We start from the raw sequence: 12,532 nt of genomic DNA on the forward strand, positions 1-12,532 counted from the left end.
GGTTAGATGGAGGTCCTGCACTCTGGCCAAGAACCTACGTGAGCGTTCAGACCTGGCTGACTGTTCTTCCCAGGAGATGTCCGGGAAATTCAGGTCCCCCATGAGCCATTTTTCTTCTTCAAGAAAGCATTTGAAAGGCTTTTCTCCTGGCACAAATATAATTCCTGTACATGGCATTTGAGAGAGGTGGATCTACCTGCATAGCAAATACTTTGTGTTCTGAGGCAAGACACTTATTCTTTGACCAAGTGACTATATAGGCTTAAATATCTAGTAGAAATAAAGAGATTTCTTTTAGTGAATTAATTGCCTACATTCCATTTAAGTCCAATTTAGGGCACTTAAAGTTCACATACAACCTGGCCCTTACATTTTCATTGTTTCTGATAGCCGTTAGGCACCTAGGTAAATGGGAAAATCGCAGTAGGTAAGTATTTTTATGCACTTAAATATCTTTAAATATTTGGACCATTGATTTCTAATAAGAATGGGTTCTAAATGCCCAAATTATTTTCGAAAATGAGAGTTGGGTTCCAAAAAATCACATGAGCACAAAAAATGTCAGTAGTTTTACTGTGGCTTTACTTATTTTTTGTTCTTTTTCCTTGTGTTTATCAACTTAGATTGTTTTTCAGAATCTGTGTTTTATGTTTGCATATATTTGAAGGTAAAAAATGGTATAGTGTTTTCTTAATGGTCTTTTTGTTATTATTTTCAGTCTATTCATCTTTTGGAGGGTTTGATTCCCTCAAAGGAAGAAGGCGGTATTTCAACTGTATTCCATCTTCATAAATTGTTCAGCTTTGGGCTGATGTGGAGTTTAGGTGCCCTTCTGGAACTGGATAGCAGGGATAAACTTGAAGCCTTCATTAGAGCTCATGATAACAAATTAGATTTGCCAGAAATCCCTCTAGAAACCAATCAAACAATGTATGAGTTTTATGTTACTGATTATGGTAAGAGAACACACACTGGACTTTTTTTGATATTCGGTTATTTTTCTAAATAACTATATCGCTTGCAAATAATAATAAAAAAAAGGACTACATTTCTATACTATCTTGTTTCCTGGTCACCCTTTTCCTTCTTGCCAGTAACCTAGCAATGCACTAGTTTGATGGGATCTGAATATAATACCTTAGATGATAAATCATTTTTCTAGAGGGATTTTAGGGGAGGGTTTAATATTATTCATAAAAGTTTTTATCCCTTTTCGTTTTAATTTATTTCTCATGACCTCTCTTTCTGTTGAGTGCCCTTGAAAAGTCTGTAAATTAGAGAGAATTTTCATGGATGTTTTTTCAACATTAAATTAATTTTACTTTTATTTGGTACTTTATTTTCAACTTGAAAGTATTTCTTCATGATTATTTTTTCTTGCTATAAACTGTCTCAATTTTCTCTTAATAATATAGTATTATTATTATTTTATTTAATCTCCAATAGCATGGTTTGGAATAGATAATATTGGTTTGGGAAACGTGGTGAAGGGGATGTAATAGTAGGAGTCTGTTACAGACTCTCTAACTAAGAGGAAGATCTTGACTACGTATTCACTAGGGAACTGGCAGAGGCAGCATGCTGTCATTGCGTAGTTGCCATGGGTGACTTCAACTACTCTGGCATCTCATGGGAAGAGCATTCTGCCAAACCTGATTGGTTGTGAAGCTTCCCCACTTGCACTGACAAACTTGTCTCAAGAAGTCTACAGGCCAACAAGAGGCAAGGTGCTGCTGGATCTGGTACTGGCCAAAGGGGATGATTTAGTGAGTGACCTGAAAAATCAAAGAGAAGCTGGGAGACAGTGATCATGAGTTGATCACTTTCTCTATGCATCACAAAGCTGGCAAATCAACCAGAAATGCAAAAATCCTCGACTTTAGGAAAGCCAAATTCCACAAGCTCAGGATGCTGGTTGCCAAGGCCCTCAGAGGCCATGATCTGACAGAGCGGAGTCTATGATGAGTGGTTGCTCCTTAAGGACACAATCCTTGAAGTACAAGGGGAAGTCCATCCCAGCCTGTAGGAAAAGTAGCTGTGAGAAAGAGTCATAGGGCTCAAAAGAGCAAGGGCTAAACATAGGGTCAGTGGCCCCAGACCCACAACCCCAAAGGACCTGGCAGAAACCCTCCTTATCCAGGTGTTTCTGGAGGGGAGGGGCTGGGAACTCCAATGCCAGTATAAAGAGGAGCCCAGAACAGGCAAGATGGGGGAGCTTGGAACCGGAAGGAGAGGGATTGAGCCAAGCCACAATGCAGGGAACCCTGACAGCAACGGGGAGAGCTGGTAGGAGACTCCTCCAGAGAGCGAGCTCCCCAGAGGGAACTTAGAGAGACGACTGTTGACCCAGCAGTACTTGGAACTGCTTGTTACCATGCCGGGAGCCAGCAGAGCCCGGCAGAGACAGGTACCATAAACTGTCTAATAGAGGGGCACTCTGCAAAACTGGTACCTTAAAAGACCCTAAAAGGGGTGCAAGCAAAATTTGTGTCATGGATAGACCGGTGGGATGAGGGGAATCTTGACAACCTCAATAAGATGCTTGTAGAGAGCCACCATAGAGACGGTAGCAGAAAAGAAAGAGGGGCTGACCTCACGGACGTCAATTTTGTTTGTTTTCTGCCAAAAGGAGTCAGAACAATAAACCAGGCCAGGACTGCTTGGTTTTGTTTTGTTTTTTTGGGGTTTTTTTCTTCTTTGGACGGAGGTCACGGGGAAGGACCAAATAGCTGATCAGACACTGGTGGAACAGGCGAGAGTGTAGGGGCGGAGGAGCCCTCAGGAATGTAGGACCTCGTGGGACGTCTAATTGAACGTACACATCCAGGTACTGAATCAACTCCCTTAAACACCAAGTCATGGCAGGTGAGAACATGAGTGTGTGGACCTCCAATTGGAATTTGTCCTTCAAGCTGGCCGGCAGGCAGTGTCCTACGGGCATGCAAGTTAAGGAGGTACCTAACAGTAGCAAAAGGCTTGGGCGACCCCCTTGGCTAAACAGAGAACTCATGGACCTCCTGTATCTTAAAAGAGAAGCCTATAAAGGATGGAAGTCAGGTAACATCACCAAGGAGGAGTATTCAGCACTGGCCCTCACCTGTAGGCAGCAAACTGGGAAAGTCAAGGCAAACGCAAACTGGCTACGGAAATCAAGGACAATAAAAAAAATCCTTCTTCAGATATGTGGGTAGTCAGAAGAAAAGCAAGAGCAACATTAGACCCTTGCTAAACCAAATACGGACAACTGACTCCTAGGAAGAAAAAGCTCATCTCCTTAATGATTACTTTGCATCAGTCTTCCGCCAGCCTAAGGGGATCACTCTGCCTAACAAGATGCAGGATTGCCAGGGTATGGGCAAACATATGCCTATCATTGGCAAAGATCTCATGAGATGATGCTTTGAGAGGTACAAATCAGCTGCCCTGGATGGAATGCACCAAAGAGTGCTAAAGAAACTGGCTGACATCATAGCATGGCCAATGCTTAGGATATTTGAGAACTTGTGGCACTCAGGAGAGGTTCATGAAGATTGGAAGAGGGTCAATGTATTGCCCATCTTCAAGAAAGGGAGGAAGGAAGACCCAGGGAACTATAGACCAATCAGTTTGACCTCCATCCCTAGTAAGGTTTTGGAAAAAATCGTCAAAGAAACCATTAACAACAGGTTAATGGAAGGCAACATTCTGAGAGAGAGCCAACATGGCTTCATTGCAGGTAGATCTTGCCTCACCGAGGATATCATATATCTGCATTCCAAAAAAAAAAAAAACTTGGGAACTGAGGCCTCGACAACCTTATGGTGTGATGGCCAGGGAACTGGGTCTGTGGTTAGACCCAGAGAGTAATAATCAATGGAACCATATGTGCACGGCACGTGGTGACCAGTGATGTTCCCCAGGGCAGTACTTGGACCAGTACTCTTTAATATTTTTATAAATGATCTGGATTCAGGTATCAGAAGCAGACTGGCTAAGTTCACCAATGACACCAAATTATGGTGAAGTGTGGTCATGCTAGAGCAGGGGTTTTCAACCTTTTTAAATAAATGTACCCTTGGCAGCTGGATGTGATGCAGTGGCAGCGCAGGGTGGTGGATGGTGGCAGCAGCAACCACATGCAAGCTCCCTCTGTATCCAGCTATCCAGGCAGTACTTGTGCAGCCCACAGAGGGGCGCTGCTGCCCTCGCCACCCCCAACACTGCTCCTGGAAGGCGGCAGTGCGGGGTGGTGGTGCTCCATTCCCACCTGCCAATGCGTACCTCCTAGGGCCTTTCCAAGTACCCCGGGGGTATGTGTACCCACAGTTGACAACCCCTGCACTAGAGGTCTGGATAGGTTTTCAAGGTGTGTGGATCTAAACTTGATGGCATTTAAAACACAGAGAAATGCAAGGTGCACCACCTCAGGGGGGAAGAGAGGGATCCACACCATACTTATAGGCTCAGCAGTTCTACACTCACTAGCACCAAAACCAAAAGAAAGAGACTTGAGGGTCACAATTGACCACGAGATGAACATGAGCCACCAATGTGATGCCGCAGCTGACAATGCAAACAAAACCCTGGCTTGTATCTACTGATGCATCTCAAGCAAGACCCAAGAAGTCATCCTCCCACTTTACTCAGCCTTGGTGAGGCTGCAGCTGGAATGCATCCAGTTCTGGACTCTGCACTTTAGAAAGGATGTGGCGTAGCTTAAGAGAGAGTCCAGAGAAGAGCCACGTGCATAATTAGAGGACAAGAGAGCAGGCCTTATGAGGAGAGGCTGAAAGCAATGGGACTCTACACCCTGGAGAAGCAATGGCATGGGGGGGGACTTGGTGGCAGCCTATAAATATATAAAAGGGGTGTATATCAGGAACTGGGAGAACATCCGTTCACCAGGGCACCCAAGGAAAGACAAAGTCACAAACTCCTGGAAGACCATTTTAGGCTGGACATAAGAAGAAACTTGTTTACTGCCGAGTCCCCAGAGCCTGGAATAGACTCACCCCAGAGGTGGCACAAGCACCTATGCTGAACATGTTTAAGAAACTCTTAGATGCCAATCTTGCTGGGATCATTTGACCCCAACTGACTTCCTGTCCCTTGGGCAGGGGGCTGAACCCAATGATCTTGCAAGGTCCCTTCCAGCCCTAATGTCTATGAAATCTATGAAAAAGAATACATATAGCCATTTCCACAATATTTTTTTAGTTTCAGTAAAATAGTCACTTTCACAAAAAATGTATGGTTCTTGGTTGCTTACCCATCTGTATATTTCATAGCTACATCTACTTTCTATGCCCCGAAAATATAAGATTTTTCCAAAAATCATTCTATAAGATTGTATACCCATCTGAGGATTTACAATAAACAGAAAAGCCCAAACAACTAAGTAACTGTCCAACCCCAGTGGCATTCTGCCATCTTAACAGTATCGGAGGAAGAGTCAAAATTTAGCTTCTTAAAAGTGACTCCTTTTTCCATCAGAATTCAGGATACACTAAGAAAGAGTTGATATAGTTCTCCAGTTCCTTTTTCTTTATAATATAAAAGTGGAATAAGTGTGTCCTCCCCCTCCCCCACCACCTTCCTTTTTCTTTGAGCTAGGAAGCAGAGAAAGGAAGGGCTTCTCTCCAAATCTGACTGTCTGACTTCCCAGATAACAGCTTCTGCTGTAAGTCACCTGTGGCTGAGCTGTTCTGGGGATCTCAGCAAATGGGAAAACAGTATTTGGACTAGTGAAAGTTCTAGGTGTGTACAGGGAAATATAAGGCAAAACAGTTTCCCTTTTGTTGCTTTTTAGGTGACTGGGAACACTGGAGTAAAGGAGTTCAAGAATATGTTTATCCAACAGACAGTATCCCGGAATATGCATCTATTCTGGTTCCAAATGTTGACAATGTGAGAACTCAGTTTTTGATTGACACTATTGCAAAGCAACACAAAGTAAGTGTGTGTTTTTTTATTTAATATTGCAGCTAATATATAAAGTAAAGAGGCTAAAACTTGGAAATAAGAAGTTATCTGTATTTTCTCTGCCTCCAGTCACATTTTGGTAGGTTGAGCAGTATTTAAAATTTTTTTATTTACCTATTGGTTTATTTACTATTTCTAAGCATATGCCTCTCACAATTATCTCTGGATCCATATAAAAACATTTAAAAGTAATGCCCATTCTTAACATCAATAAATCATTTCAATAAGATCTTAATATAAAAATATATTAAGCATAACCTGAATAATCCCTGCCTTTTTCCCCTGTCTGGAAAAGGGCTCATGGAGGTCTTTACAACACTTTTTGAATATCAACTGATCCATGCTCTCCTGCATGAATAGGAAATCTAGATTTGAAAGCTAAGCATCATCCTTTAAAAATAACTTGTCACCTGCAGTTAGTGGCAGGTTGCTTTGTTCCTAACCCTTCTCTTCACTAACTTTTGTTTTTTATTATAGTTTAATGCAGCAAAGAGCAATTTAAAATCTCTGTGGATTGTAACACTGTAACATGGTGACTTAGAGACCGGTCTCTGACTACAGTACTTCACTTGTGGCATAGAACTAACCTCCCACAGACCTGGGTAAACCAAAATGGTATTTGTTGCAGGGCACTAAGGCTGTTTCTTTAAGAACAGAACCAGCTGGGCTAGGGAGCCCTGCCAGCTGAGGCAGAGCTCCACAGCTGCAGGTTGCAGCAGGCTAATTAGGAATTAGCCAGCACCTGCACCCAGTCAGCTGACTGGAAGGAGGCAGGGCCCTGTGTGAACATAAGTCCCAGGGCAGGGGCTGGCAGGAGTTAGTTCCCTGGCTGTCACCAGGGGAAGGAGCTCTTTCAGGGAAGAACTACTTAAAGGCATTTGATGGCCAGATCTGCTGCCTGCAAGATTAATGGAGCTCATAAGATACCTGGGGCCAACAGGCACACAATAATAAGAGAGAAGTTTACCTTCATGAAGGGGTGGAATGTGGCCCCATTCTTATTGTTATGTTGTAGCCCAGGGAATGTGGCCTCCATTATTGTCAAGTTTCATAGTTTGTAGGGTTGGAAGCAGTACTCTGCCAGATTCAACTCTTCAAGGGAAGAGATAGATCTGGCAGGTGTTGCCCCTGAGATGGGGCAGCACCTGCCTGCTATCAACCTGCCCAGGCAGCCCTGGGGGGCACTGCCACTGCAGAGGGAAGGATTGGGGCCCCTCACAGCTCAGGCAGTGTGCAGCCCACTGGCAGGTCATGTGGGTAGACTCCACTGGGAAAAAAAAATCAGCAAGGGGCCTGAACCTTTTCATGGAGCTTGCCTGCCTCTCCCATGGCCAGGGGGTGAGCTACTGGCAGGCCCTGAGCTGCAAGTGGTCCCAGCCCTCCCCTCTGTGGTGGCTACATGTCCCAGGACTGCCCGGGTGGGTGGCTAGTGAGCAGTTACTTCCCCAGCTTAGAGGCAGCATCCAGTCCAATCCAGCTCTTCTCTGAGCCTGAGCTGGGCAGCATCTGGCATACTAGCAGCCTGTCTTGGTGGCCCCAAGGGGTACTGCCACAGTGAAGGAAAGGACCAGGGCCCCTTGTAGCTCAGGGGTTGCTCAGCCCATCAGCAGCTCAATCCCAGGCTGTAGGAGATGCAGGCAGGCTCCATTGGGGGTGCGGGGAAAGGACCACGCCCCTCACCACTTCTGCCTTCAGCCTGCCTCTTCTGCAGTGGAAGGAGGGGGGGGTGTTGGGGGAGCTTTCAAAAGGCTGCAATGTTATAAATATCTATGTTACAAACCAAACTACATGAGGATATGGTTTAGTTTTCAACATAAACTCATTTAAGTTGTAAAAAATACCCCATGTTGTGTACAGCGCAATGCAATTAAATTGCAATTAAAAATGGGCTATTTTTGTCACATGTACAAGCACCTCCTTTTGCTTTGAATTGTAGCAAGGGTTGCACCATTTTATCTGTTTATCTCTACCCTCTTATTAATCATAAGATCAACTAGAGCAGGGGCCAGGTCTGGGTCACTGAAACATTGCATCTGGCTAGCAGACATACAGCTTCAGTAGCGTGGGTTTCAGCTGCGGGCTGTCTCCCCATGCTGCCATGGGGACAAGCACCAACTGTGCATGCTGTCCCCAAGCTGCCTTAGGAAGAATTGATAGTAGGTGGGTGGGGACTAAGACTCAGCCACCACCTGCCTCTGACATGGGGTAGGTCATTCTCACCCCCAGCTAGAAAAGGTTGCCTACCTAGGTTGCCTACCTCTGAGCTAGAATCATGGACTCTGTCAAGCTCTGTCTTGGAAGGAACCACATGGCATGCCCCATAATTACAATATAGTTCTAAGAATTTTGTCTTACCAAAAGTGAATTTCCACTTTTCATGCTTCACAAAAATAAATCCCTCTATCATCTGTCCAAATCCACTGTCTTCCTAAGTAGGGACCAGTTCAGCCACCTCCCTGCTGGGCCCCCCTCGGGCCCCAGGAGAGACACGCCTGGGCCAGGGGTTAGCGAGGAGTTAGTTAGGGTACTTCTGGAGAGGCTGGACGTGTTCAAGTCCGCTGGTCCGGATGATCTTCACCCTAGGGTTCTACAGGAACTGGCCGAGGTCATTGCGGGACCCCTGGCACGGCTCTATGAGCACTCGTGGTGCTCTGGTGAGGTGCCGGAGGACTGGAAGAGGGCCAATGTAGTACCTATCTTCAAAAAGGGAAAAAAAGAGGACCCGGGAAATTACAGGCCAGTTAGTCTTACCTCAATCCCGGGTAAGCTCTTTGAAAAAATCATCCTGGCACACATCCAGGAGGGCCTTGCGGGGGAATGCATGCTCAGGGGCAACCAACATGGGTTCATCAGTGGCAGGTCTTGTCAGACCAACCTGGTGGCCTTTTACGATCAGGTCACCAAATCATTAGATGCAGGGGTTGCTGTGGATGTAGTCTTTCTGGACTTCCGGAAGGCTTTCGACACTGTCTCTCACCCTGTCCTCATCAAAAAGCTGGGAGACTGTGGTGTCGATGCCCACACGGTCAAATGGGTCACCAACTGGTTAGAGGGCCGCACCCAGAGGGTGGTAGTGGATGGGTTCTTCTCGACCTGGAAGGACGTGGGCAGTGGGGTTCCGCAGGGCTCGGTCCTCGGGCCCGCACTGTTCAACATCTTCATCAGTGACTTGGATGACGGAGTAGAAAGCACCCTGTTCAAGTTTGCTGATGACACTAAGATGTGGGGGGATGTGGGTGCACTAGAAGGGTGCAATAGGCTACAAGCTGACCTTGACAGGTTGCAACGGTGGGCGGATGAGAATAGGATGGGGTTTAACACTGATAAGTGCAAGGTGTTGCACATGGGGAGGAAGAACCGGCACCACACTTACAGGTTGGGGAACTCCCCTCTTGCCAGCACGGAGACGGAAAAGGATCTTGGAGTCGTCATTGACTCCACGATGAACATGGGCCGGCAGTGTGGGGAGGCAGTCAAGAAGGCCAACCGTACCCTGTCATGCATCCACAGATGCATCTCGAGCAGGTCCAGGGAGGTGATCCTCCCCCTCTATGCGGCACTGGTCAGGCCGCAGCTGGAGTACTGCATCCAGTTCTGGGCGCCACACTTCAAGGGTGACGTGGACGATATGGAAAGAGTCCAGAGGAGGGCCACTCGTATGATCAGGGGTCAGCAGGGCAGGCCTTATGAGGAGAGGCTACGGGACCTGAACCTGTTTAGCCTCCACAAGAGAAGGTTAAGGGGGGACCTTGTGGCCTGCTACAAACTGGTCAGGGGGGATCAGCAGGTATTGGGGGAGTCCCTGTTCCCCCGTGCGCTGCCAGGAGTGACCAGGAATAACGGTCACAAGCTGGCGGAGGGTAGGTTTAGATTAGATATTAGGAGGCGCTACTTCACAGTCAGGGCGGCTAGGGCCTGGAACCGGCTTCCAGGGGAAGTGGTGCAGGCTCCTAGCCTAGGGATTTTTAAAAGGAAGTTAGATGAGCACCTTGCCGGGGTCATGTGACCCCGGTGCTCTTTCCTGCCAAGGCAGGGGGTTGGACTAGATGATCTTCCTAGGTCCCTTCCAACTCTAGCTACTATGAAACTATGAAACATTTTGCTGAAAAAAATATCCTGCTTAAGAGTAATAGTATAATCTGGAGGCATGTCCAGTACTAAAGATCTATTTTAGACATACCAAACTGGAAAAAAAAATCATGCTCTTTGTTTCTTTTTACTTGAATAGTTAAGATGCCCAAAGAACTTGCCACTTCATGGCCAGATGGATTAAATTCTGTATTGTGAAAGCATATGTATTTACTGACAAGAAATTAAAAAAAGAAAAAACTTCAGCCTGTTTCTGTTTCCCTATATTTTTCTATTTGCTAGTTCTTAGGCAACATAAAATCGTAGGAAATAGCCTGTGGAATAGAAAATTCCTTACCTGATAATTTTCTCTCATTCCCACCTGCCATGCCTTGTTGTTAAATAATTGTCTTAATTAGGTGGCAGGCTGCCTATTTTCCTACCCTGATGCCAGGGGGCGCTATCTGCAGCTCTGTACCTTCCCTACACTACACCCCATGCCTCACAGATGGCATCCAGCTGTTACTCACTGGGCACACACTGGGCCACCAGAATCCTCCTATCAGGACCCCTCCAAGATCCCTCCATTTAGGCAGCCTACCCCACCTTCATTCAGGCTATCTAGCTCCCTGAAACTATTTTACCCTCCCAGGTGTGGTCCCCTTGGGACCTTTAGACACACAGGCCCTGGCCTCACCTCCAAGGCCAGTCAGAAACCCCAGGCCCTCTTAGCTCTGGGTGTCCCTTGCAGTGGGCCCCTGGCCCTTTTGACTATTCTGGTCCTGGCCCCAGCACTGACCAGTTGAGGGTACTCTCTCAATCAGGTCTGAGTCTCTAGCCCCACTCTCTCCCCTGGCATCTGCCCTCCAGGCCCTAGTAGCAAGTAACCCACCCAGTTGTGGGAGCTGGGGTTAAGGCACCCCAACCTGCTTTTCACTGGGGTGGTAAGTGGCCTGGCATTTCCTGGGGGCTCCTGTGCCACCGAGAGCCCCACCAGGCCACCCACTCCCGGCAGGGTGCAGTTTTAGGTCATGGCCAGGACCAGCAGCCTCCTAGCCATCCCCTACAGCTCCTCCCTTACCTCCAGGATGTTCCAAGAAGCCTCCCAGCTAGGCAGCATTGCTGCCTGACCAGCCAGTAGGGAACTGAACTATTTATATAGGCAGCCAGGGTCAAAATGGCTGCCACAATCAAGCACCTGCTGGCTGCTTGGCTGTGGTCTTAAAGTGGCAGGCACAAACAGTGCCCTGCTATACCATGTTACAATGCAGAACCTCTTCTAAGAAATTTCAGAGGAAGAGGGAAGCTCTTTGTGGCAAAATTGTGGGAGTCAATGGTAGTAGAAAGGAAATTATTGGGTAAGAAATTTTATATTGAAATCATGTGTCAGAAACTGCATTTGATGGTCCTATAATGTCCTTACCACATGCAGTTTTAATAGCTCAAATGGACCACTTTAAGGAAGCTATTGAAGTGATTGTTTTAGGAACAATGTGATACACAGAAATTGCAAGGAAAAAAGTTGTGGAACCTCCCATACATATTCTTTTTATTTTACTCCTTTTAGCCTCCCATCTTCAATAATTTGTGTTGGGGTATCTGGAAGGGATGGTAAACCCTCATAGTTTTTATAGTGGTATAGGAATCCTACAAGTATAATGCATTCATAACTAAATATTATAATTTTTAATACCAAAATTATTTGGTATTATTTAAAATATTTCTGCAATGCTCTGTCATAAGTTTTTTTTTAAATGTTTATTACAGGCAGTTTTGCTCACAGGAGAACAAGGAACGGCAAAATCTGTAATGATTAAAGCTTATTTGAAAAAATACGACCCTGAACAACATTTGTCGAAATGTTTAAACTTTTCCTCTGCCACAGAGCCATTTATGTTTCAGGTAAAAGCTTATATTTATGCAATACTTACGCATTTTTGTTTGTGTAACTATTTAGAAAGTTCCTAATTTTGTTAATATAGGTTAACATTTTTTAAATATCCTCAGTGAGTTAAGACTGCAAGTTCCTATGAAAGGGTCTTGTTCTCCTACGTCATTTAGTCATTCTTGAAAATCCTTTACCAAAATACTTTTCCAATTAAAATAAGATATAGTAAATAGTTCAGAGGTGCACAAATTCATTCATTCTTCACAAATGGACTGTGTCCTGTTTTCATGGAGCTCTGAGATGATTCAGTATTTTTTGTAGGGATTCTAGGACTACGTCTCACACTTTACTTCACACGATGAGAAATGTATGCCTAGGGAAAAGATTGGTTGAGTCAGGTTTTTTTCCAAATAGTTCATTTTATAGGTTTAACTTTTATTCATTTTTAATATTATATGTTAAATGAGGAATCACTGAAACTTTAAAGGTCTAATCTTTTGGGACCTCTGGGGTGGCACTTCTCTAGCAGACTGTAATAATAGCTGCATACAAACTATGCAAGAACCAAGTTAAGAGGTACAAAAGCAGATTTCCAGGTGCTCAAGGGAATTAAAA

The 12,532-nt window shown here is 45.3% G+C and overlaps 1 protein-coding gene and 1 long non-coding RNA gene across 2 annotated transcripts in view; one reads left to right on the top strand and one right to left on the bottom strand.

The window, feature by feature from the left end:
* DNAH8 (dynein axonemal heavy chain 8) overlaps positions 1-12,532 on the top strand; it is a 329,691-nt gene that overhangs the window by 185,469 nt on the left and 131,690 nt on the right. Inside the window, exons 53-55 of the mRNA XM_090046651.1 lie at positions 719-956; positions 5,789-5,931; positions 11,797-11,931. Coding sequence (XP_089902777.1) covers positions 719-956; positions 5,789-5,931; positions 11,797-11,931 — 516 coding nt within the window. The remainder of the gene's footprint in view (positions 1-718; positions 957-5,788; positions 5,932-11,796; positions 11,932-12,532) is intronic.
* The window catches only part of LOC149873534 (uncharacterized), a 69,557-nt gene that overhangs the window by 29,106 nt on the left and 27,919 nt on the right, over positions 1-12,532 (bottom strand). The window lies entirely within an intron of this gene.

The sequence above is a fragment of the Crocodylus siamensis genome, chromosome 1 (assembly GCF_052110815.1).
Source record: "Crocodylus siamensis isolate JL-2025a chromosome 1, ASM5211081v1, whole genome shotgun sequence".
Lineage (NCBI taxonomy): Eukaryota > Metazoa > Chordata > Crocodylia > Crocodylidae > Crocodylus > Crocodylus siamensis.